This window comes from Erythrolamprus reginae, chromosome 7 (assembly GCF_031021105.1).
Source record: "Erythrolamprus reginae isolate rEryReg1 chromosome 7, rEryReg1.hap1, whole genome shotgun sequence".
Classification (NCBI taxonomy): Eukaryota; Metazoa; Chordata; class Lepidosauria; order Squamata; family Dipsadidae; genus Erythrolamprus; species Erythrolamprus reginae.
Window position 1 is genome coordinate 21,169,387 of NC_091956.1, and position 27,645 is coordinate 21,197,031.

At 42.0% G+C, this 27,645-nt stretch overlaps 1 protein-coding gene across 1 annotated transcript in view; it reads right to left on the reverse strand.

Annotated features, from left to right (window-relative positions):
* The window catches only part of STIM2 (stromal interaction molecule 2), a 114,066-nt gene that overhangs the window by 15,871 nt on the left and 70,550 nt on the right, over positions 1 to 27,645 (reverse strand). Inside the window, 1 exon segment of the mRNA XM_070756738.1 lies at positions 5,019 to 5,133. Coding sequence (XP_070612839.1) covers positions 5,019 to 5,133 — 115 coding nt within the window.

Below are 27,645 nucleotides of genomic sequence, written 5' to 3' on the forward strand. Positions count from 1 at the left end.
TAGCAATTAGAGCACACAAAAACATTCCTCCAGGCCTCCTCCCTTATCTTAAGATTTATGTCTATGCAACTGTAGTTCAAAGCACTAAGAACAGCTGTTAAACAGCAAAGAATGAACTAACTTACTTCGTAGCCATACCGGCACACATCCATGATGGATTTACAACATTGAAAACTCCGCCCTTCTTCACCGCTAGCAGCCGGACGTGATGAATAAATCACTTCAGTAATTAACTCCCCTTAATATCTCTTCCCTAACACTTGTTCTCTGTGCCTTTGAACCCTTCTGAAACGAGGATTTAACCAGCAATTATCTGTCTCTTCTTCACTGGAGTCTGGACTCATAGCAACATAGCCGCCCCGAGTCTACGGAGAGGGGCGGCATACAAATCTGATTAATAAATAAATAAACATCCCATGGCTGGCTTCCCACCTGTTCTGATACCTGTAACCCAGGACCTGCCACTAATTCATAAACACTATCTGTATCAGAGTCATCAAACTCTTCACCATCCTCCAACTGACCAGGAGTATATACAACACCTCGAAGACGTCTTGCTTCTCATCCAAAGGACTTCTCTTCAGTTCAGAACTGAACAAGAACTAAGAATGTAAGAAGCTTCTTCGAGGGGAAGCGAAACATCTTCGAGGAAGAACCAAGAAAGTCCGGTGGCCTCTTGAAAAAGCACTTTTGGGTCGGTTTGCATCTCTAACTCTTTGGGGTGGGGGAGAATCTCCCAACTTCTGAAGCATGTATGATGTGCAGAAAACTAAATCTAAGAGGAAAAATTCCCTCAGAGCTTCACTGGTTTTCGGATCTCTGCTGCGCATTCATGGTGATGCGTGAGCATGCTGGTGGGGGTGGGGGAGTCACGTGTACATGGGTGGCGGGAGTGCAGGGGAGCGCAGCGTGCCATCCATGGCTTAGTTTTATTCCTAGGAGCTAGCAGGAAGGCCTGCTAGGCCCAAACCGGGGCGCATGTGTGTTTGTGTGTCATGGACGCATGGTGCAGGGGAGTGTGGGGAGGTTGTGCACGCATGTATGGGAGAGCATACTTGCATGTGGAGGGCATGGCAGGGACACACACGAGCATTGCATTAAGGGTGCTGGAACCTGCGCCCTGTTGCACGTGCATACTTTTTGGCACTGTTCTAGGGAATAAAACCTAGAATTCTTAATAAGTTCAACTTCAACTTATAAATCTGTGAAGAAATGGTAAAGTCTTGTTGATTAAAAATAAAACTTTACAATGGCTGTCTTATCAAAGAAGGAACCTACCATGCTGTTATCTTTCTAGACAGGGTTTGTCTGGGGCATAATTTGGTTACACATTCCTTTTATGAAAGTTCAGAGAATCAGATGCTATTAGCACAATGGGCATTTTAAATCAAAATTTTAAGCAATTGAGAATGTCGTAGTGAATAAAAAGTGGGCAGGGGGGGAATCTCCGTGACCATCTTCTGCTGCACAAATCCCAGCGACCGGTTAGGTCCCACAGAGTGGGCCTTCTCCGGGTCCCGTCAACTAAACAATGCCGTTTGGCGGGACCCAGGGAAAGAGCCTTCTCTGTGGCGGCCCCGGCCCTCTGGAACCAACTCCCCCCAGAGATGAGAATAGCCCCCACCCTCCTTGCCTTTCGTACGCTCCTTAAAACCCACCTCTGCCGTCAGGCATGGGGGAACTGAGATATTCTTCCCCCCTAGGCTTCTACAATTTATGCATGGTATGTTTGTATGTATGATTGGTTTTATAACAAGGGTTTTTAGCTGTTTTTAGTATTGGATTGTCACATGTTGTTTTTACCACTGTTGTTAACCGCCCCAAGTTCACGGAGAGGGGCGGCATACAAATCCAATAAAATAAATAAATAAATAAATAAATAAATAAGCACATACTTCTAATCTTTAAAACACAGGTTCACCATGAAGTCAAATATTATAAAGTAGGGAAATATTTTTTCCAACATCCTATTTTGCAGGGGCTCAAAACAAAATATGTACTTGTCTTGCAAAGGCTGGAACTGAATGTATACAAACGTAGCAGAATGATTATATTCACAGAAAATAAATAGCTGGCAAGTCTTTAGCCCTCCAGGAGAAATTGTTTCACTGAGCAAGTTTGCACGTTAATACCTAAAAGCAAACTGAGAGCCTAATTAAGTCCATCTGGCCATAATGATTTAGCAATTTTTATGAATTTCTGTACCAAAGATCCATTTAGAGAATGAAAATAGCTATTTTGAAAATAGGTAGACACTCCATCTCTTCTTTGTGGCAGCCCCTTAAACCAGGGGTCCCCAACCACCGGGCCGCGGACCAGTACCGGGCCGCGGGGCATGTTGCACCGGTCCGTGGAGTCAGCAGCTGTTGGCCCTCATGCCGCCACCCCCTCCCTCCAGCGCTTCGCCTCCCGCCGGGCAAGAGGCCTCAGGAGGCAGGTTCTGCCGGCCACAGGACGATGGATGGGACAGAGGGGCGGGAAGGACCGAGAGGCTCAAGCCTCTTTTGGCTTCTGCCGCGGGGCGCTTTTGCGTTTTTGGCTGGAGGGAGGCAGGAGGGCCAGCCTGACCCCCTCTCTCCAGCGCTTAGCTCCCGCTGGGCAAGAGGGCTTGGGAGGCAGGTTCTGCCGGCCACAGGACGATGGCGGGAAAGAGGGGCGGGGAGGACCAGCACCCCCATGCTTAATCCCGCCCCCAACCACGCCCCTTTCCGCCCCCTCTGGGCCATAGAAAAATTGTCTTGCTGAAACTGGTCCCTGGTGGAAAAAACGTTGGGGACCACTGCCTTAAACAATGGAACACTGCTATCATGTTGAATGCCATCTGACCTCAGGGGCCTATCAGCAGCCCCTATACCAGTGATGGCGTAACATTTTTGGTTCATGTGCCAAAAGGATGTGTATGGGCATGCTAGCATGCGCACACGTGCCCATACTCCTTTGCCCCATGCATGCACAACCCCGGCACTTCCCCTAGATGCACACAATCCCCCCTCTTCCCTGCGCATGCGCAGGCCTCACTGAAACCTGTACATGAAAAAATGCCCAAACGGGCAAACTGGAAGTTCGGGAAAACACACTTCTGGTTTGCTGTTGTGCTGGTTTTTTGTACATTACTCCGGAGGGTTCAGGGAAGCTTCCAGAAGCTCCAGAGTGCAAAAAAAACAGCACAACGGGTAAACCGGAAGTTCAGAAAACCCATTTCCGGTTTGCCCATTGTGCTGTTTTTGCACTCCGGGGCTTCAAGAAGTTTCCCTGAACCCTCCTGACTGCAAAAAACAGCACAACGACAAACCGGAAGTGCATTTCTCAAAACTTTTGGTTGTCTGTTGGGTGATTATTATTATTTTTGCCTCCAGAAATCGAAACGGCCTTTCCCAAGGCCAAAGATCAGCTGGCCAGCACGCGCATACAGGCTGGAGATGACACAGGGCAAAGTCTCGTGTGCCCTATGATATGGTTCTGCGTGCCACCTGTGGCATGCATGCCATAGGTTCACCATGACGGCCCTATACCACCCATCACTTTATCATATCTATTTATGTGATCTTCTGGTAAAATACAGGAATGATTTATTATTGTCCTCTTTCATGAGTTATGAAATATTGTTATTCAAGAGATGATCTGCAATATAACAACAGCAGGATGAAGGCAGAGGAAGGTGACCCTGCTGGGATTATATATACACTCTTAAAATTCTTTTATTTTCCTCTCCTCTCCAAGGAGTGCCACTACCACAATGAGGCAGCAGATAAGTATTTGGGAATTCCATTTACCAAAGAAACCCCCCCAATAAATAAGACAAAAACAAGGTAGTAACAGCTTCAATATTTAAGCAGTTGACAAATGGTTAAGGAAGCCATCTCTATGCACAGCAATTCCAGTAAAAACTGTATTTTTTTAAAATGAGCATTGGAGAGAATATTGAACTTTTTACAATCACAAACCACAGGACAAATTATCTTGAACTGCACAAGTTTTGGTAAGTGAGAATGTAAAAAAAAAACCCTGCCTGCAATATGAATATGGGCTATTGGGAGTTTCTTTCCTAAACTGTTCAAGAGGTTGTTGTATTTAACCAACACTTTGACATTCACAAATGTAAACAGAAATTCTCCAAATCCCAAGGGTTTTGTGATTTAGTTCTATCTTACCTCTGACCTGCATTTCCAAAATTGGATTTGATTTGATGGTGTAGGTGTAGGAGGAGGGGCACAATTTGGGCAATGGAGTCAAAAGAGGGGATCAACCTAGAATCCTTATGTAGTCACAAGTGAACTAAATCCAACCTCCTGCCCTCCCTTGAAAGTCTTTGGCTCTTATCTAACCCCTAGCATAGGCTAATCATTAGTTAAGAAGATTTCTGCGCATAGGCTTTTAGCAATGAATCAGCTGAATTGAACCTTCGTTATGTGGACCTGACCTTTTTAAAAAAATAATCTTTATTAAATATTTACATATATAACACACAAACACATTACAAGACATTTGTGAGATACACACATAAAAAATTCAATATGCACAAATCTATGTCAAAGTTAAGTAAAACATTTAACATACTTGTCAATCATTTTGTTGACTACTGTTTCTTAAAGCCATTTTATAGTGTCATATAGTTATCCTAAATACTTATATTCTTCCCTTTTACTGTTCGGTTAGTAAATCATTAGATCTTTCGTATTGTATTGTGGACCTGGTCTTTCACAGTAACCTACTTGCCTCCAAGTAGGTTTTGTAGTATATTCTGTCAAACCCTAAAATTATAACTTTAGCTCAAAAGTTAATTATTTCCCAAAGCGTTCCAGGCCTAAAGCAGGAAGGTTTTTTTTTTTTAAAGAGATTGATATATGTTACATTATGTACTTTGGATTTATTTATTTATTTATATTTCTATGCTGCCCAATTTCCTACACGTTTCAGCTTTTGTTTTTAAATTGTATTGCATTAAATTGCTTTTTATTATTGTTAAACCAAGTGGAGGAATGAACAGAGAAGAAAAATGCACAAAATGGCCGCCTTACCCTCAGATGTTTTCCACCGTTTCCATAAATCCTCAATGGTGATGTGCTTGTCTTCCCTGTGCAAGTGACTGTGCTTATTAGACGCATCTTTATATTTCATATCTTCTCTGATAAACTAAAAGAAAAGAAAATCGCGGTATGAAAACACTTCATGTCGGGCAAGTGGTAACAACTCAAACCAATGGCGCTCAAAATTATTCACTAACAGGATCATATGGTAAATGATTTAGCCTTACTAGATAAATGGTCAAAGCAATGGAAACTGCAGTTTAATGTTTTCAAATGTAAAATAATGCACTTGGGGAAAAGGAATCCTCAATCTGAGTATTGTATTGGCAGTTCTGTGTTAGCAAAAACTTCAGAAGAAAAGGATTTAGGGGTAGTGATTTCTGACAGTCTCAAAATGGGTGAACAGTGCAGTCAGGCGGTAGGGAAAGCAAGTAGAATGCTTGGCTGCATAGCTAGAGGTATAACAAGCAGGAAGAGGGAGATTATGATCCCGCTATATAGAGTGCTGGTGAGCCCACATTTGGAATACTGTGTTCAGTTCTGGAGACCTCACCTACAAAAAGATATTGACAAAATTGAACTGGTCCAAAGACGGGCTACAAGAATGGTGGAAGGTCTTAAGCATAAAACGTATCAGGAAAGACTTAATGAACTCAATCTGTATAGTCTGGAGGACAGAAGGAAAAGGGGGGACATGATCGAAACATTTAAATATGTTAAAGGGTTAAATAAGGTCCAGGAGGGAAGTGTTTTTAATAGGAAAGTGAACAAAAGAACAAGAGGACACAATCTGAAGTTAGTTGGGGGAAAGATCAAAAGCAACATGAGAAAATATTATTTTACTAAAAGAGTAGTAGATCCTTGGAACAAACTTCCAGCAGACGTGGTAGATAAATCCACAGTAACTGAATTTAAACATGCCTGGGATAAACATATATCCATCCTAAGATAAAATACAGAAAATAGTATAAGGGCAGACTAGATGGACCATGAGGTCTTTTTCTGCCGTCAGACTTCTATGTTTCTATGTTTCTATCAGGCAGGCTAGGAATTTCCTTGTATTTCTAATGCAGTAGTGGTTTGCTATTGATACAGACTGGTTCGCACGAACCAGTGGAAGAAATTTGGCCACGGCGGCTCAACCAGTAGCGAAGGCCGGGTTGCCACGCCCCCCCCCAACCTGTTCCTTAGTCACCGCTGCTTGAAAGCGGTGGGCAAATTACCCTTTTCAATGTGCAAAGTCTTCTACGCATGCACAGAGGGTCAGTACTTCTGAACCAGGTAGGGATGGTAGGAGAAACCCAGCCATCATCTAATCATTATTCTTAATCATTTGTTTAGATAGTCATTACAGTTCTTTAAAAAAAAAACATTGGAAACAATCCCTAAGCTGGTAGAAAACACCATCACCTAATATCATTTATTTCTTTCAAATATGACACAGCTGAACAATATTTATCTCAGTCCACATGCTATAAAATCATTACCAATAGTGAAGAATGATCAATAAAATAAAATAAAATACAGGAGAAAATATAAATTTGGCTGAAACAACTACAAACAGATTGCCTTCAACTTGCAAGTTTTGTTTAGTGACCGTTCAGACAATGGCACTGAAAAAAAGTGAATTAGCATCCCCAGTCACATGATTATCTCAGGGACCGCCTTCTGCTGCACGAATCCCAGTGACCAGTTAGGTCCCACAGAGTGGATCTTCTCCGGGTCCTGTCAATTAAAGAATGTCGCTTGGCAGGACCCAGGGGAAGAGCCTTCTCTGTGGCGGCCCCGGCCCTTTGGAACCAACTCCCCCCAAAGATTAGAATTGCCCCCACCCTCCTTGCCTTTCGTAAGCTGCTTAAAACCCATCTCTGCTGTCAGGCATGGGGGAATTGAGACCTTCTTCCCCCTAGGCCTTTACAATTCTATGCATGGTATGTATGTATGTATGTATGTATGTTTGGTTTTTTATATTAATGGGCTTTTAATTATTTCTAACGTCAGACTACAGTACTATTGTACACTGCTTTATTGTTGCTGTTAGCCGCCCCGAGTCTCTGGAGAGGGGCGGCATACAAATCAAATCAAATCAAATCAAATCAAATCAAATCAAATCAAATCAAATCAAATCAAATCAATCAATCAATAAACAAACAAACAAACAAACAAATAAATGATGCAAAATTTGTATGCTTGGCAACTGAGTCATATTTATGATGGTTCGAGAGCTTCCCGCAAGCAAAGTCACTGAGTAAGCTACTTCAATTAACAACCGTGTCACTAAATTTAATAACTGCAGCAATTCACTTAACAAATGTGACAAGAAAGGTCATAAAATAGGGAAGAACTCTCTTTAAAAATTGCCTCACTTAACAATAGAAATTTTGGGGTTGTAAGTCGAGGACTAGCTACCTTTATACAAACCTGCAAATTCCTTACATAGCGAGACCCACACCATTCAATAGCTCTAAATAATTATTCCAAGAAGAAAATAACATTTTAGACAACTAGACACAACTAAAAATACGATATAACCCAGCCTCCCTATTTTTTTTGAAGCGGAAATCTATGCTGGATAGCACTACTTTTAGATATTCAATAAACTTGTATTTGTACATATATATGAAATTGTGAGACTTTTGTATGACTTTACAATTTGGGGGGCTGGCACTATCGCCTGCATGATAAATCATTGAAGTATATATGAAATTAATTTGTTGATGGAAAAAAGCATGTACTAATTTATATACTTGAGACAAATTAATTAATATAATATAAATATAGTGACTTTAATGCTAATATAACACTAATATCTGTATATACTACTATTAATTTTATTTTATTTTATTCTGTACTTACTATTGGGTTTTACTTTTTTTTTAAAGTGGAAAATTAATAAAAATATTTAAAAAGAAAAGAAATTGTGAGGCTTCTACATTTTCAAGCTTGATGCATGATGATTTCACAGATATATCCAAGCAGCATGTGAAATTAATCTGCCTTTGCACTCTTCTGGGCTGATTTTTATTTTAAATTTCTTGATGTATGCCCTGAAAGTGTGGAATTCTTCCATCTAAGCAGATCAAAGCCCTCTTTAGCTTCCTAACCCAGTTGCCACATTTTGCATATTTGTGGGTGTGGATCAGGAAGAGGTTGGTTTCTCGCACAAAGGAATCAGGCAAAATTAAAAGAATACAGTTTGGAGGTTGAATGCAGGGCAGCAAATTGCTATGAAATGGGTGGGTGGGAGGGAGGGAGGGAGGGGAGGGAGGGAGGGAGGGAAGGGAGGGAGGGAGGGAGGGAGGGAGGGAGGAAGGAAGGAAGGAAGGAAGGAAGGAAGGAAGGAAGGAAGGAAGGAAGGAAGGAAGGAAGGAAGGAAGGAAGGAATGAATGAATCCTGGTTAATAATGATAATAAAAGAAGCTGACCAAACAATGGATCATCCAATTATCTCCTGTAAAAAAGATCACACAGATTGGTTACAAATGACAGCAAAACAAAGAGGCAACAATAGTGCACTGGAATACCTATCATGCCCCTTCAAAATCCACTTGCATGAAAGCAGAACTGGTTGGACTGCAAAATTGACAAAGCAGTTGAAAGCGAAAAGGCTAAACTGCTCTGGGAGTTCAGAATTCAACCGGACAAGAATATTATTGCACAATAATGACAGTCTCAAAATGGGTGAGCAGTGTGGTCGGGCGGTAGGAAAAGCAAGTAGGATACTTGGCTGCTAGAGGTATAACAAGCAGGAAGAGGGAGGTTGTGATCCCGCTATATAGAGCGCTGGTGAGACCACATTTGGAATACTGTGTTCAGTTCTGGAGACCTCACCTACAAAAAGATATTGACAAAATTGAACGGGTCCAAAGACGGGCTACAAGAATGGTGGAAGGTCTTAAGCATAAAACGTATCAGGAAAGACTTCATGAACTCAATCTGTATAGTCTGGAGGACAGAAGGAAAAGGGGGGGACATGATCGAAACATTTAAATATGTTAAAGGGTTAAATAAGGTTCAGGGGGGAAGTGTTTTTAATAGGAAAGTGAACACAAGAACAAGGGGACACAATCTGAAGTTAGTTGGGGGAAAGATCAAAAGCAACGTGAGAAAATATTATTTTACTGAAAGAGTAGTAGATCCTTGGAACAAACTTCCAGCACACGTGGTAGATAAATCCACAGTAACTGAATTTAAACATGCCTGGGATAAACATATATCCATCCTAAGATAAAATACAGGAAATAGTATAAGGGCAAACTAGATGGACCATGAGGTCTTTTTCTGCCGTCAGTCTTCTATGTTTCTATATTATCAGGGGCTCCTTATCAGGGGCTCGAGAAGGACCCCAGGGATGGACAAAACTGCCAAATCCACTATCAACACCTGGCTGACTGTGTGACCATCCATCATAAATTAAATTTATATATGCCGCCCGACTCTTGGTGACTCCAAATTGACGAGCAGCCATTCCTTTTCAACTAAAGGACACCCACCCCATTCAGACACATGCAAACTCGGCAACAAACTTTAGTTCCTGCCCGCTCTTTTATTTTCAACCATTCACCTGAGGCTTCTGGGGGGCGAAGAACAATTCTCAATGTTGAGTAATTATTTAGAGTAGGAGGAGAAAACTATCCTCCTGCAACAGAGCATTAAGCTTCAAGGAGAAGGGAGAGGTCACTGTTTTAGTAGTCGGTACATGAATCCCTGGAACTAGCCTTCACACTATAGTGAGAATTCTTGTAAAAGTCAGCAATAAAGTTTTTACAAGGACAAGAACAGGCTTGCAAAGGTATGTTTGCAATTACTGTATAACGATCTGGCTAAATGTGTTCCAAACAGTAAATTGTAATAATCCCCAGATTGCCAATTTCAATTTGGCTTATCATCTGATTCTTGTAGGGGGGGGGGGGGGGGTCAAATTTAAAATCTGGGCTGTGTGGTGCTTAAACATGACCCAGGTATTCCAGGGCACTATTGTTGCCTCTTTGTTTTGCTGTCATTTGTAACCAATCTGTGTGATCTTTTTTGCAGGAGATAACTGGATGATCTATTGTTCGGTCAGCTTCTTTTATTATTGTCATTATTAACCAGGATTCCTTCCTTCCTTCCTTCCTTCCTTCCTTCCTCCTTCTCTTCTTTTTATTCCCATCTCCTTCCTTCCTTCCTTCCTCTCCTCTATTCCTTCCTTCCTTCCCTCCCTCCCTGGAAATAGCAAAGAACCAGCCCGCAATGCCTGTAGCATCCAAAATAGAGGAGGGGGGGGGAGAGGAGAAACATGTCACCTCTCTGCGGCCCGTTTTTTTGCCTGGATGGCCTCCTGCACCACTCTGCCAGGCAAAATGGGCTGCAGGGAAGGGGTCATTTTGGCCAGCAAAGTGCTGCAGGAGGTGTCCATCCTATTTCCTTCCAGGCCCGTAGAGAACTATAGTGCTGATCTGGCCCTCGAAGAAATCCAGTTTGATATCCTTGTCGTACAGGTATTTCAGAGAAGGAGCATCGGCAGAGAAGGAGCATTGATACACCTCTTCTCCGAGTAGTGGATATAGCATTGAGGAATGGGTTAAATCCATCTGCTCTGTGATTGGGCTGAGTCTGTCAAAAGCTCTTCAGGTCCCGTCCTTATTATTATGCTTGACAGCTTGAAACAAAGAAGTGGAGTGACAGATCCGATGTGCCAATTTTCATTAATAATGTCCTCCTTATATTCCTCCCCCCCCCCCCAAATGCAACAGTAGGCACTCTCAAAATGGGTGAGCAGTGTGGTCGGGCAGTAGGAAAAGCAGGTAGGATGCTTGGCTGCATAGCTAGAGGTATTACAAGCAGGAAGAGGGAGATTGTGATCCCCTTATATAGAGCGCTGGTGAGACCACATTTGGAATATTGTGTTCAGTTCTGGAGACCTCACCTACAAAAAGATATTGACAAAATTGAACGGGTCCAAAGACGGGCTACAAAAATGGTGGAAGGTCTTACAAATAAAACCTATCAGGAAAGACTTAATGAACTCAATCTGTATAGTCTGGAGGACAGAAGGAAAAGGGGGGACATGATCAAAACATTTAAATATGTCAAAGGGTTAAATAAGGTTCAGGAGGGAAGTGTTTTTAATAGGAAAGTGAACACAAGAACAAGGGGACACAATCTGAAGTTAGTTGGGGGAAAGATCAAAAGCAACATGAGAAAATATTATTTTATTGAAAGAGTAGTAGATCCTTGGAACAAACTTCCAGCAGACGTGGTTGGTAAATCCACAGTAACTGAATTTAAACATGCCTGGGATAAACATATATCCATTGTAAGATAAAATACAGGAAATAGTATAAGGGCAGATGGACCATGAGGTCTTTTTCTGCCGTCAGTCTTCTATGTTTCTATTGCCCTGGACGGGGCTGGATGCTATATCCAGTACTCAGAGAAGAGCTGTATCAGGTAAGACCAACGCCCCTTCTCCCTCAAGATGGATATAGCATCTAGGAATGGGACATACTAAAGCTGGCTGTCCACATGGGTGGGTGACATTGGAAGCCCTACTGTTGATGAGTTGATGAGGATCTAGTCCTTCACAGATCGTGCAGAATGTGGCCGCGAGAGCAATCATGGGCCTCCCCAGATATGCCCATGTCTCATCAATACTCTGCAGCCTGCACTGGCTGCCGATTAATTTCCGGTCACAATTCAAAGTGTTGGTTATGACCTATAAAGCCCTACATGGCATCGAACCAGAATACCTCCGAGACTGCCTTCTGCCGCACAAATCCCAGTGGCCGATTAAGTCCCACAGAGTTGGCCTTCTCTGGGTCCCGTCAACTAAACAATGTTGTCTGGCGGGACCCAGGGGAAGAGCCTTCTCTGTAGCAGCCCCGGCTCTCTGGAACCAACTTCCCCCAGAGATTAGCACTGCCCCCACCCTCCTCGTGTTTCGTAAGTTATTAAAAACTCATCTTTGCCGCCAGGCATGGGGAGATTAACACACACCCCAATTGTCAAGTTTGATTGGATTGTGTGATTATTTTTATTATAAGGGTTTTAAATTGTATTTTTTTAAATTGGATTTGTACACTTTATGCTGTTGTGAGCTGCCCCAAGTCTTTGGAGAGGGGCGGCATACAAATCTAATAAATTATTATTAATTAAATTATTATTATTAATTGCTGCAAAACTCTCTTTCCAAACATAGCCTTGGCTAACGCATACACATCCACCTTGTAATGACGTACAAAGAGTGATGGCATAGACCAGGTCACCGCACGGCAGATTTCCTCAATCAACACTTGAGTCACTCCTGCTGCTGATGTTGCCCCACTCCTTGTCAAATGGGCTGTTATACGAGCTCGTATTCCTTGGCTACTGTTGATCTGATGATAGGCCAACCATAGAGGGCATGACCTTACATACAGAGCAGATAGATTTAATCCATTCCTGGATGCTATATCCATCTTTCTTGAGGGAGACTACAGGTCATATTCAATTTACAACCGTTTATTCCATGACTGTGCAAAGTTACAGCACTGGGGGAAAAATGACTTATGACCATTGAGATAGCATCTCCACTATCATGTGATCAAAATTCAGACACCGGGCAACTAACTCATCTTTTTTTAACCTTTGCACGGTCCTGGGATCACATGATTCCCTTTTGAGATCTTCCAGATTCACTTAACAACCATGCTATTATCTTAACGACTGCTGTGATTCCCTTAACGGAAAGTTTGTAACTTTGGGGCAGGAACTCACTTAACGAATGTCTCGCTTAGCAACAGAAATGTTGGGCTCCATTGGGGTCATAGATATGAAGAGGACCGGTACTCCCAATATTATTTTGCACCTGCACAACACAAACACGCTTACAAACTTACGTATGTGCAGACATAAAGCTGCTGAAACCGTTAACAACACAAGCCACACGTCCAAAAGTGACACTCCTAACATTTATTATTATTATTATTATTATTATTATTATTATTATTATTATTATTATTATTATTTTTATTTTTTTTTTAAATTGGATTTGTATGCCGCCCTTCTCCGCAGACTCGGGGTGGCTAACAACAGTGGTAAAATAACATGAACAATCCAATTAATAAAAACAACTAAAAAACCCTTATTATTAAAAAAACCAAACATACACACAAACATACCATGCATAACTTGTAGTAGCCTAGGGGGAAAGGATAGCTTAACTCCCCCATGCCTGGCGACAAAGGTGGGTCTTAAGTAATTTGGGAAAGACAAGGAGGGTGGGGGCCGTTCTAATCTCTGGGGGGAGTTGGTTCCAGAGGGCCGGGGCCGCCACAGAGAAGGCTCTTCCCCTGGGGCCCGCCAAACGACATTGTTTGGTCGACGGGACCCGGAGAAGGCCAACTCTGTGGGAGCTTATCGGCCGCTGGGATTCGTGCGGTAGAAGGCGGTTCCGGATGTATTCTGGCCCAATGCCATGTAGGGCTTTAAAGGTCATTACCAACATGACGCACTGAATGTTTACAGCAGCGAAAGCCTTATATGCAGAACGGATTTCATTTTGCACATGATGATGTGAAAGACACGGTGCATTACTGTTTTTAAAGATAAATTCTTTTTTTTTAAGTAAAACAATAAACAAAAATAAGGCTCGGCTAAATCTTCTCTAACCATCTTTTAATAAAAGGAAGAATAGTCGTAGCTTCCTTTCCTTACTATGCAGTCAACCCTATCCCTCATTTTTATTGTACAAATAGTCTTCAACTCACCACTACAACTGAGAAAGCAGGAAAATTGTTAATTATTGGCCCCGTTTTATGTTATTGTTAGGTGAATCACCGCAGTTCTTAAATTAGTAACACGAATGTTAATTGAACCTGGCTTCCCCGTTGACGTTATTTGTCAGAAGGTCTGCCAGCGGGAATTGCATGACCTCGGAACACTGCGACCGTCATAAATATGACTCAGTTGCCAAGTGTCTGAATTTTGGCGTTCTGCAACATAATGAAAAAAAGTGTCATAAGTCACTCTTTTTTTCAGTGTCGTTCTAATTTTGGAAGGTCACTAAATGAAGGACTGTTCATTGATTATCATGTATCACTAGGGGTAGTGATTTCTGACAGTCTCAAAATGGGTGAGCAGTGTGGTCGGGCGGTAGGAAAAGCAAGTAGGATGTTTGGCTGCATAGCTAGAGGTATAACAAGCAGGAAGAGGGAGATTGTGATCCCCTTATATAGAGCGCTGGTGAGACCACATTTGGAGTACTGTGTTCAGTTCTGGAGACCTCACCTACAAAAAGATATTGACAAAATTGAACGGGTCCAAAGACCGGCTACAAGAATGGTGGAACGTCTTAAGCATAAAACGTATCAGGAAAGACTTAATGAACTCAATCTGTATAGTCTGGAGGACAGAAGGAAAAGGGGGGACATGATCGAAACATTTAAATATGTCAAAGGGTTAAATAAGGTTCAGGAGGGAAGTGTTTTTAATAGGAAAGTGAACGCAAGAACAAGGGGACACAATCTGAAGTTAGTTGGGGGAAAGATCAAAGGCAACATGACAAAATATTATTTTACTGAAAGAGTAGTAGATCCTTGGAACAAACTTCCAGCAGACGTGGTTGGTAAATCCACAGTAACTGAATTTAAACATGCCTGGGATAAACATATATCCATTGTAAGATAAAATACAGGAAATAGTATAAGGGCAGACTAGATGGACCATGAGGTCTTTTTCTGCCGTCAGTCTTCTATGTTTCTATGTTTCTATCAGTAAAGTCATCAAAAACTCTCATTTTTCAAAACCTTTTTTTCAAGTTATTATTTATTTACATTTATAAGCCACCTTCTCCAGTGGACTCGGGGTGGCATACAAAATAAAAGCAATTACAAAATTTAACCACCAAATTTAAAAGCAATTACAAAATTTAACCACCCAAGCATTAAAAGACCATTCAACCAGAACACACCTGATACCACAAACATACTAATAACCGGAGCAGAGTGCTCATGCTCAATGGCCCAGGCCTTCTGAATGAGGCATGTTTTTAAAGCCTTTTGAAAGGTCAGGAGGGTGGGGACGGTGCTAATCTCTGGAGGGAGTCGATTCCAAAGGACCGAAGCCGCCAAAGAGAAAGCCTTTCCCATCGGCCCCACCAGTCAACATTGTTTGGTTCATGGGACCTGGAGAAGACCAACTCTGTGGGATCTGAACGGCCACTGGGATTCATGAGGCAGGAGACGGTCTGGTCTCTAATGTAACACTTAAGAACTAGATACTACAATGGAGGGGAGGGGAGAGGAGAGGAGAATGTGTCATAGGTTTGCCATCACGGGACTAGATCTCCAAGGTCCCTTCCAACTCTGTTATTCTATTCTACTCCAATTCCAATTCCAATCTAACTTTAGAAGAACATACGTAAAATAAGAATTGTTGAATCTTGTCCAAACAAACTTCACTAATGTTTGCACGTTACTTTAAAACAGGAAGGTTTTATTTTTCCTTCCTGGGTTTGTGATCCAGTTATTAACCTTCAATCCTCCAGCTAGGTTTCAGAATGCTTTCCAAGATCTGAGAGACTCCTTAGCCCTTTTAACAGCTACATACGTCTGGCAGCTGTGGCATTTGTAGCTTCATTTGCGGTTTGTTCAACGTGCAGAATGACATCCAATGAATTATTAAATCCCAAAGCCAGCCAAGAAACATGAATGAAATTGTTCTGGGAAGGATTGCAAAGGATTTGGATTTAATTGGATTTGTATGCCGCCCCTCTCTGAGGACTCAGGGCGGCTCACAGCATATACAAAAATCAGAAAACAGGAATAAACAATCCAATTAAGAATACATTAAAACAACCCTTAAAACTCTAATTTAAAAAACTATCATTACAATTCATTCGACAATCATACTAAAAAAAAGGACAAACTTTATATTGCTGGGACAGTGTAGAATTTGTAAGAAATTGAGAAACTTGACTTTTAATTTCTGGAACAGAGGTATATAAGCTATGGGTGACAGATATCAGAGGACTGTCCCGTATTTGATTGATAGTCTCCAAAGCACCAGAGGGCAGAACAAGAAGCAATGAATGGGAAATTATCAAGGAGAAATCCAACTTAGAACTAAGGAGAAATTTCCTGACAGTGAAAACAATTATCTCCTGTAATATTTCCTCAATTGGTCTCTCCGATGCATAACTCTGCGCCTGCGTGGCTCTAACACTTCGTCATCCGAATCGACCAAAGATAATGGGGATTGGCTTCCTGGGCTGTGTGCCAAGCCCCACTCTTCCAAGTCACCCCCACCTTCTTCTTCGTCCGAGGAAACTGCACTCCCTGACTCTGCCGGCAACAAAACAGGCCTAGGACATGTTGACGTTTCCCCTGCCTCCAACTCCACATTCCCTGGGGCAGGAGCTGGGCCAGAGCCAACCACAACAGATTCTAGAAAAAGTGAAGAGGAGAGCAACCAAGATGATTAGAGGACTGGAGACTAAAACATATGAAGAACAGCTACTGAAACTGGGCATGGATAGTCTAGTGAAGAGAAGGACCAGGGGAGACAGGATAGCAGTGTTCCAATATTTGAGCAGCTGCCACAAAGATGAGGGGGTCAAGGCATTTTCCAAAGCACCTGAGGCCAGACAAGGAATAATGGATGGAAAATGATCAAGGAGAGATTCAACTTAGAAATAAAGAGGAACTTTATGACAGTGAGAACAATCAACCAATGCAACAGAAGTTGTGGGAGCTTCATCACTTGAGACTTTCAAGAAGAGATTGGACTGCCATTTGTCAGAAATGGTAGAGGGTCTCCTAATTGAGTAGGGGGTTGGACTAGATGACCTACAAGGTCCCCTCCAACTCTGTTAATCTGATTAAATCATTAAGTACATTTTCTTTTTGTTCATTATTTCCATTTGGCCAACCTGTACTTTCTTTGGCAGGTCATCTTTAGAATGGATTATCTTTAGAATGGGTAGGGGACAAGGGATGTGAACTTTCAACTGAGTTTCCCAGTGTAGGTGCCAGGATGGCTCTGGAAATAAATTGGAACTTTGAGGAGTATCTACTATTGTATCTATGTATCTACTATTCTTCTATTCTATTCTTCTCATACTACTCTCATAATATCCTTCTATTCTCTAATTCAGAGGTCTTCAAGCTTGGCTATTTGAAGACTTGTGGACTTCAACTTCCAGAATTCTAGCAGTTGAAGTCCACAAGTCTTCGGGTTGCCAAGTTTGGGGACCCCTGCTCTAATTGATATATTCTATTCCTAAATTTTCACTTCTATTCTTTCTCTAATATATTTTACTCGAGTATAACCTCTATAACCTTCATTGTGTATTATTGTGCATTGGACAAAATATATAAATATATAAATATAAATATTCACTGTCACTTAAGCATACAAAAGTGTTAAAACCCTCCAGTTAGAAACATTCCCTTGTATACCAAAGAAAGAAAGAAAGAGAGAGAGAGAGGGGGAGGGAGGGAGGGAGGGAGGGAGAGAACCCTGAATTTAAAACAATCCTGCAGCAAAGATCGCATGGAATAAAGATATGAACAGAGGAAAAATGTGATACGCCATTCACAACTAGGGAATCCCACTGAATCCAATCCTGAATACATTTTCTCCCAATTATTTGTACTTATGAGCCATTAAATTATGTGGATATATGTATCTACATAAACCCCATTCACTTACCAAGAATATAGAGGACTTTTAATTCAAAACTAGAAAAACTGCTTCAGAACAGTAGTAAATATACAAACTGCATACATCAGCACCTGATTTTTTTTCCTGGACTATCATGGGTACGGCATACTCCCATAGAAACATAAAAACATCAAACGGGGTCTATATATAGTAGTGCTGAAAAGTTTGTGAGTGAATTTTATTAAACGTGAATTTTCAATATTTCTGCATATTGAAAATGTGATGTGCTCATCACAGAAGACCTAAAACTGGAGAACATGAGTCAAAAACTTTATACAGTCATTCATTTATTGTGGGGAAAAAGCAGGCTCCCGAGAGGACAAATTGGCCAATCACTAACGTGCTACAACTTATGTCATCTAGTCGGATTGCTGCCATTCCTTTGAATCAATAGCTGGGAAAACAGCATAAATGAGTAAGGGAAAAAAGGCCTTGGATCAAATTGCAGTGATCAATACAGGCCGGGATCTTTTTTTAGATCATTGCGTAGGCCAGTCGCAGCTGCAAAGGATGTGTACTTTTCTGACAACACTGCAACGTAAAACACCTGTCAAAGAGTAATTTTCAACAGTTACCATCATGGGTAATAAAACAGAAGCTTCAACCCACTCCCATGCAGCCCTTGGGAATAACACTGATGAGAATGTCCCTTGCATCTGGTTGAACAATGCGCAAATAAATGATTTTCTGATAGAAACATAGAAGACTGACAGCAGAAAAAGACCTCATGATCCATCTAGTCTGCCCTTATACTATTTTTTGTATTTTATCTTAGGATGGATATATGATTAGATTAGATTTATTGGATTTATATGCCGCCCCTCTCTGCAAACTCGGGGCGGCATATAAATCCAATAAATCTAATATAATGTTTCTAATGTTTATATGTTTATCCCAGACATGTTTAAATTCAGTTACTGTAGATTTACCAACCACGTCTGCTGGAAGTTTGTTCCAAGGATCTACTACTCTTTCAGTTAAATAATATTTTCTCATGTTGCTTTTGATCTTTCCCCCAACTAACTTCAGATTGTGTCCCCTTGTTCTTGTGTTCACTTTCCTATTAAAAACACTTCCCTCCTGAACTTTATTTAACCCTTTGACATATTTAAATGTTTTGATCATGGCCCCCCTTTTCCTTCTGTCCTCCAGACTATACAGATTGAGTTCATTAAGTCTTTCCTGATACGTTTTATGCTTAAGACCTTCCACCATTCTTGTAGCCCGTCTTTGGACCCGTTCAATTTTGTCAATATCTTTTTGTAGGTGAGGTCTCCAAAACTGAACACAGTACAGTATTCCAAATGTGGTCTCACCAGTGCTCTATATAGCGGTATCACAATCTCCCTCTTCCTGCTTGTTATACCTCTAGCTATGCAGCCAAGCATCCTACTTGCTTTTCCTACCGCCCGACCACACTGCTCACCCATTTTGAGACTGTCAGAAATCACAATCCCTAAATCCTTCTCTTCTGAAGTTTTTGCTAACACAGAACTGCCAATACAATACTCAGATTGAGGATTCCTTTTCCCCAAGTGCATTATTTTACATTTGGAAACATTAAACTGCAGTTGCCATTGCTTTGACCATTTATCTAGTAAAGCTAAATCATTTACCATATTATAGACGCCTCCAGGAATATCAACCCATCAGTTTGATATTGTAAAATATCTGTATTTTACATTGTAAAAGGTAAAGGTAAAGGCTCCCCTCGCACATATGTACTAGTCATTTCTGATTCTAATGATTAAATGCCGAAGGCGCATGACTAAACACCGAAGGCGCACGGAACGGTGTTACTTTCCCACCAAAGATGGTCCCTATTTTTCTACTTGCATTTTTTACATGCTTTTGAACAGCTAGGTTGGCAGAAGCTGGGGCAAGTAACAGGAGCTCACTCCATTACCCGGCGCTAGGGATTCGAACCACCAAACTGCCAACCTTTCTGATCGACAAGCTGAGTGTCTTAGCCACTGCGTCCCTGAATACACTGTAGGTATGAAGAAAGATGGCGATCAACCAGTGAGACCTTCTTTGAGCATTGTGCTTTCCCACTGTTCAAACATTACATTTGCCATTTTCCAGTGATGATTCAAACCTACAATGGTGCTAAATGAATAGGAATAGGAATATTTATTGGCCAACTGGAATTGGACACACAAGGATTTTGTCTCCAGTGCATAAGCTCTTAGTGTATATTCGACCAATGAAGTGATAGGTTATAGACCATAAATCATAAGGTACAATTCATTAATCATAAGATACAAACAGCAAGTGATAAATCATAAGATACCAATAGGAGAAGGCAGTAGGAAAAATGAGAAGATGAGAAGGACAATAGCAATGCAGCTCTACTACATGGGTACTTAAGAGCCGGGGTGGCGCAGTGGTTAGAGTGCAACACTGCAGGCTACTTCAGCTAACTGCTAGCTGTAGTTCAGCAGTTCAAATCTCACCACCGGCTCAATGTTGACTCAGCCTTCCATCCTTCCGAGGTGGGTCAAATGAGGAGCCAGACTGTTGGGGGCAATATGCTGGTTCTATAAACCGCTTAGAGAGAGCTGTGAAGCAGTACAGTAGTACCTCTAGATACGAGCTGCTCCATATGCGAGTATTCCAAGTTACGAGCTGCGACACGAGCAAAATTTCTGTTCAACACCCGAGCTCAAATTCGGGATACGAGCCGAGCTTCCACTAGGTGGCGCAAGAATCTCCTTGCTTCCAGTTATCTCGGCGCGAAAAACAAAGTCTAAAGGCATTCGTTCGAGATGCGAGTTGATCGACTTACGAGCTCGGGTCTGGGACGAATTAAACTCGTATGTCGAGGTACCACTGTATATAAGTCTAAATGCTATTGCTATTGCTATTTTTAAGCATTAAGAGAGTGCTGTGGGAATTAGGTAATTGTGATGGCTAATTGTGCTTATGACCAGTTTTTGCAGAGGGGTCTTTTACAATTCACTGCAGTCAGCTCACCACAACCAACATATCCCTGCCAACTTGCTGCAGGACAAGAGTTACACTAATATCAAAGAAACGATGGAACAGAATCATCAAAGAATGCAAAACGAGGGACAGAATGAAGTGCAATGAAATTGTTAAAATGTCCCACATCAATTTGTCCCGAGGCAAGTTAGCTGCAGCGAGGGAGTGGTGCGGTGGCTTAGAGGTGGAGCTCTCATCTCACAATCAGGAGGTTGTGAGTTCGATCCTAAGTAGAGGCAGATGTTTCTCTCTAGGGGCACAATGAGAACAAAACTCTGCATTGGCGACAGGACCGTTAAAATACTCTGCTTGTTCCATTCAGTTGACCAGACGCCAACCCGGAAGAGATTATGGGGTTGTTAAGTGAAGCTGGCCATGAAGCTGGCCATGGTGAGTTATCCCATTTCAAAAGCAAAGACCCTGGAGTCATGTGATCAAAATTTGTGCACTGATAAGCCTGCCCACACTTATGACTATAGGGAGTTTCAATTTCCGCCCCTTACCTATCCTTCTCTATCTCTGCTCATTTGGCCATCCCACATCACCACCTACCCCTCCAACCGCCACTTATCCCAACTAACATGTCCCACTTCCTTTCTCCCATTGCATCTCTGGCCAAAGGCAGCTGCTGGCCCTTTGCACGGACTTCACATAAGATTTAATTTTAGATCCCTTGATATCCAACTTTTTCACCTCTACAAAATTTAAATTCTTGTACCGGTAGTTCTTAATTTACAATCACTTGTTTAGTGACCGTTCCGAATTACAACAGCATTGCAAAATAGCAACTTATGGTTTTCCACACTTAGGACCTCGTCTAGTAATCAAAATTTAGATGTTTGTCAAATGGCATGTATTTATCTTGGATTTATCTTGGATAAATGTATTTATGTATTTATCTTGGATAAATGTGATCCTCTTTTTGTGATTCCCTTGTGAGAAGCAAAATCAATGTGGGAGCCAGGTTCACTTAACAACCATGTTACTACTTTAACACCTGTAGTGATTCACTTAAGAACTGGCAAGAAAGGATGTAAAATGGGGCAAAGCTCGCTGTCTTGCTTAGCTGCAGAATTTGGGGTTCAATTTTGGTCACGAGTCCAGAACTGTCTGTGTTATTTCTACCTGGGCAGAAATAATATTCCTACATTTGGCTTTCCTATACTTTCAAGACATTTAAAATGAATTATTCACAAAAACACAAATATGTAATAGATGTTTCTTATGCATCACAATATTTTCTTGAATATAAAGTATAAGGAATTAAAGTACAGTGGTACCTCTACTTAAGGACTTAATTCGTTCCATGACCAGGTCCTTAAGTAGAAAAGTTTGTAAGTAGAAGCAATTTTCCCATAGGAATCAATGTAAAAGCAAATAATGCATGCAGAGTTTGGCGGGACCCAGGGAAAGAGCCTTCTCTGTGGCGGCCCCGGCCCTCTGGAACCAACTCCCCCCAGAGATTAGAATTGCCCCCTCCTCCTCGCCTTTCGTAAGCTCCTTAAAACCCACCTCTGCCGTCAGGCATGGGGGAACTGAGATATTCTTTCCCCCTAGGCCTTTACAATTTATGCATGGTATGTTTGTATGTATGTTTGGTTTTATAATAAGGGTTTTTTAGTTGTTTTAGTATTGGATTGTTACATGCTGTTTTTATCATTGTTGTTAGCTGCCCCGAGTCCACGGAGAGGGGCGGCATACAAATCCAATAAATAAATAAATAAACCCATTAGGAAATAAATAAAAGCTCAGAATTTGGTTGGGAGGAGGAGGAGGAAGAAAAGGAGGACAGTCGCCACCGAAGGAAGAAGGTGAGGTGAGGAGAATAAAAAAAATCCAAAACTTTAAGGCTTAAAAAAAAAAAGAGGGACTCTGAGGTGGCGAGGAGGAGCACGTGCCTCCCATGCACCCGGCGCGAGGCTGCCTCCTATACACTGGCTGCTGCTGCTGCTGCTGCTACCTGCTGCCTCTTCCTTCCCATGCTGAAGGGCTCCCTTCTCTTCTTGTTCACTCACTTTGTAGACAGCGCCTTTCCTTCGCTGTGGTGACTCCTCGGCTGCCCAGAGTGAAGGGAGCGTTTCTTTTCTCTGGGCGCTGGCAGAGGTTTATTCCCTCTCCAAGCGCCGAGAGAAAGGAAAATGCTACGTTCGCTCTGGATTGCCAAAGCCTCCTTAAGCACCACCAAAAGGCTCTTCTGGCAACCCAGATGGCCGGGATTAAAGGGGGAATGGCAGGAAACAGGCCGGGCCTTCGTGCCGCTCTCAAATTTCCTGGGAATTTTTTCCGGGCTCGGGTTCTTAAGTAGAAAATGGTTCTTAAGTAGAGGCAAAAAAAATCTTGAACACCCGGTTCTTATCTAGAAAAGTTCTTAAGTAGAGGCGTCCTTAAGTAGCGGTACCACTGTAAATCAAAAACTTAAAATTAAAAAGTTCAGGTAAAAGGGTTTTTTTTTACAAAAAACAATACTGCAGGAATACCACCAGTATACTGATATTTCCAAGTGAGATCTGGATTATGAAAAACACTTTTTGGCTTCATCTAATACGAACATATGCTAAAATGTATATTAAAATGAACATATGCTCCTGCTTGCCTCTACCAGCAGTAGCTCTTGAGCAAAAATTGGCAAGAACAGTACCAAAGAAAAACAAACTAAATACTGTAATATCACAGAAGAGAGACTTCATGTTAACATGTTTACAACAGATGCTAGAGCCATGAAAGTGAATCTATGGCACACATGCAGAGCCCTGACTGTGGACACGTGTACTGTCATCAGCTGCTCTTCCGGCTTCCAGTACGCGCATGCGCAATGGCTAGCTGGTCTTTGCATTGCACCAGGGCGCCAGAAACAGAATAGACCTTTGAAGTCTGCTAGTCCAATCTCCTGTTTAGGCAGAAAACCCTATGCCAATGATGGCGAACCCTTTTTTGCTCGGGTGTCAAAAGAGTGTGCACGTGCACGCTCACACCTATAATGCAATGTCCTCCCCCCTGCACAGGCATGCGCACACATACGCGCCCGCACATGCGTACAGGCTTCATTGAAGCCTCTGACTTCTCTGTCCTGAAAGCCTGAGTAGGGCAAAAACAGCTCCCACCACCCTCCAGAAGGCCAAAAAAGCCAGCAAGTACACGCGCACTAGAGCTGACATAGGGCAATGCCTTGCATACTCTCAGATATGGCTCTGCATGCCACCTGTGGCACACATGCGATAGGTTCACCATCACGTTTCTATTCTATTCTCCCCCATTTTCTATTCCATTCCATTCCCTATTCTATTCTATTTCTATTCTATTCTATTTTCTATTCCTATTCTATTCTATTCTATTCATTCCATTATTCCATTCTATTCTATTTTCTATTTCTATTCTATTTTCTATTTCTATTCTACAGTGATACCTTGTCTTACAAACTTAATTGGTTCCAGGACGAGGTTCTTAAGGTGAAAAGTTTGTAAGACGAAACAATGTTTCCCATAGGAATCAATGGAAAAGCGATTAATGCGTGCAAGCCCAAAATTCACCCCTTTTGCCAGCCGAAGCACCCGTTTTTGCACTGCTGGGATTCCTTTGAGGCTCCCCTCCATGGGAAACCCCACCTCCAGACTTCCGTTGCCAGCAAAGTGCTCATTTTTGCGATGCTGGGATTCCCCTGCAGCATCACAAAAACACGGAAGTCCGGAGGTGGTGTTTACCATGGAGGGGAGCCTCAGGGGAATCCCAGCAGCGCAAAAACGGGTGCTTCGCTGGCAATGGAAGTCTGGAGGCAGGGCATCCCAACGGCGTTGGTGGGTTTGTAAGGTGAAAATAGTTTGTAAGAAGAGGCAAAAAAGTCTTAAACCCCGGGTTTGTATCTCGAAAAGTTTGTATGACGAGGCGTTTGTAAGACGAGGTATCGCTGTATTTTCTATTTCTATTCTATTTGCTATACTATTCATTTTACATTCATATTCTATTCTATTCTATTTTCTATCTATTCATATTCTATTCATTCCATTATTCTATTCTATTCTATTCCATTCTACTGTATTCTATTCTCATCCTACCCTATCCTATCCTATCCCAAAGGTGCTTTTTTTCAAAAGGCAACTGGGCTTCGTTTTTCCTTGAATATATCTCACTTCTCATCCATGACGCTTCAGTCAGAACTGAAGAAGCTTCCTGGATGAGAAATGAAACATCTTGAAGGAAAAAAACAGAATGTCCAGTTGTTCTTTTGAAAGGAAAAGAAAAAAAGTTATCTTTGGGACAACCATGACCTGGATGACTGAGAATCTCCATAGATATAAACCTTCAAAGCAATTTTTAAAAGCTTTTCCAACGCTAATTAATCCTTCTATTTATGCACCTGCTAACTGCCACTAATCTCTACACATTTCATGAAAATGAGGAAAATACGCAGGGGTTTAGCATTCTCACCCCCAATTTCAAATCTGATTTAGCCCAGACGTGTTTGTTCCCTCGTGCCAAAGAGATGCGCACCGTCTTGATGCCCTCCTTGTAACACAAGCTGCCCTCAACGGCCCGAGGAGGAGCAGAAACAGCTGAGCAATTGACACCTTCGTCTTCATTTCAAGGAGTCTGCTGGATTCGGTGAGGGGCGAAGGCACAACAGTAGCCCATGCAACATTCGTCTCATCTGCAGCCTCCCTCCATCATCTCTAAGTTTAGCATCCTGGAGATAAGCTGTAGCTTACGGAAGGCAACTGAATAAATGGAGCATTTAAAAGCTGCAGCAAAAAACAACAATAACAACAACAAACTTTTAAAGACAAATGTTTGGGCAAAAGCAGGAAATGAAAAATCCAAGGAGGTCCTTTAGCTTCCGGCTTCTCTTAATAATCTTCGCTTCAGGTTACTAAATATAGAATTCACTTGCTGTCCTGGCCAAGGTTGAATGCCGCTAACCGATCCTTGCAATCAGGTAGCAGAAAGCACATTTATTTATTTATTTATTTATTTATTTATTTATCCATTCATTCATTCATTCATTCATTCGTCCAATACACAAATGCATAGGAAGAAAAATAGACATGTACAGTAGTCCCTCGCTATACCGCGCTTCACCTACTGCGGCTTCACTTCATCGCGGGTTTCTGAGGAAGCCAATCGGCAGATTTAAACAGCCCGCTGAACTCGATCGGCAGGTTTTTCTTAAAAAAAAAAAATATCTAAAATTGTAAATACTGTGTTTAAATACTGTATCTAAAATAAATACTGTGTGGGAAGGGTTTATAAACACTTAAAACAATGAAAACTTACCAAACAATTACAATATAAATACTTAAATAAGTACTATCAGTCGATAAATTCCCCATCGCGGATTTCACCTATCGCGGCCAGGTCTGGAACGTAACACAAGCGATAGGTGAGGGACTACTGTACACATACTCCAGTTAAATAAACTGCCCGAGATCGAAAGCTCATACGACTATGGGGGAGGGGGGGAGAATAAATAAATAGGAAATTAAAACAGGACCTGCAACATCAATCAGGATTTTAAAGCTCAATGGCTGATATTACGGTAACCAAAGGGATAGGCCAGCAAGAATTAAAAAAAAAACAAAAAAACAAATAAATAATGGTTGGTTGCTGCAGCGGTCACATCTCATCTTAAAAATGTAATTTCTAATTTCTGAATTTCCTGCCGATTTTCCATCCCACTGAATTAGGAGGATAGAATCAAGATCACGTGAACTGCTAATACCGTTTTATAATGCCTTGGTAAGGCCACACTTGGAATACTGTATCTAGTTTTGGTTGCCACAATATATAAAAAAAAGATATTGAAACTCTGGGAGTGCAGAGAAGAACAACGAAGAGGATTGGGATGGGGGCTAAAGGCTAAAACATATGAAGAATGGTTGCAGGAACTGGGTATGTCTAGTTTAATGAAAAGAAGGATTGGGGTGACAATGTTCCGATATCTCAAGGGTTGCCACAAAGAAGAGGGAGTCAAGCACACACACACATACAGAGTGGGGAGACATAGACACACACACAAAGTCATACACAAAGAGGGAGTGAGGGACACACAGAGAGACATACAGAGGGATACATAAAGAGGGGTGAGAGAGGAAGAGAGATACAAATAGAGATACCGATGGAGATACAGAGAGGGGAGAGAGAAGATAGGGAGAGAGACAGAGACACAGAGATGCAGAAAGAGGGGGGAAAGAAAGGGAGATAGGTAGAGGGGGGGGAGAGAGAGAGAGAATGATTTTGTGGCTGGATAGGCGTGGATAGGGGATTGGGACTGGGTGGGAGTGACATCGAGTTGGGCACGCCCACCCAGCTTTTGTGGCTCCTTGTGGTCTTTTTTCCTGTGCGAAACAGGTCCGAGTGGCTATTTGAATGCTTAAGGTTGTCAACCCCTGGTATAGGGTCTCCTATTTAAGCAGGGGGTTGGACTAGAAGACCTTCAAGGTCCCTTCCAACTCCCCGCTTAAACAGTTATTCTCTATTCCAGTGATGGCAAACCTTTTTTCCCTCGGGTGCAGAAAGTGTGTCTGTGAATACCCATACCCATAATTCAATACCTGGGGATGGTGAAAACAGAGGCCCTCTGGAGGATGGAAATGGCCTTTTCCCAACTTCTGGTGGGCCCAGTAGGTTCGTGTTTTACTCTCCCCAGGCTCCAAAAGCTTCCCTGGAGCCAGGGGAGGTTAAAAAGGCCCTACCCCATCCCTCCCAGAGGCTCTCTGGAAGCCAAAAACGTCCTCCCAGAGCCTCTATGCAAGCCAAAAATTAGCTGGCCAGCACACACATGCACATTGGAGCAACTAGGTGCTAACAATCTTCCCGGCTTCCTACTCTCTCCGAAGAAGGTTTTTACCAGCCCTAAGTCTTTGCAGGCGTGTTTTCATTTCTACTCCCTCTGAAAAGGACTTTTTCAGCCCTAACACGATGCTAACGATCTTCCTGGCTTGCAGCATTTATTTTTATT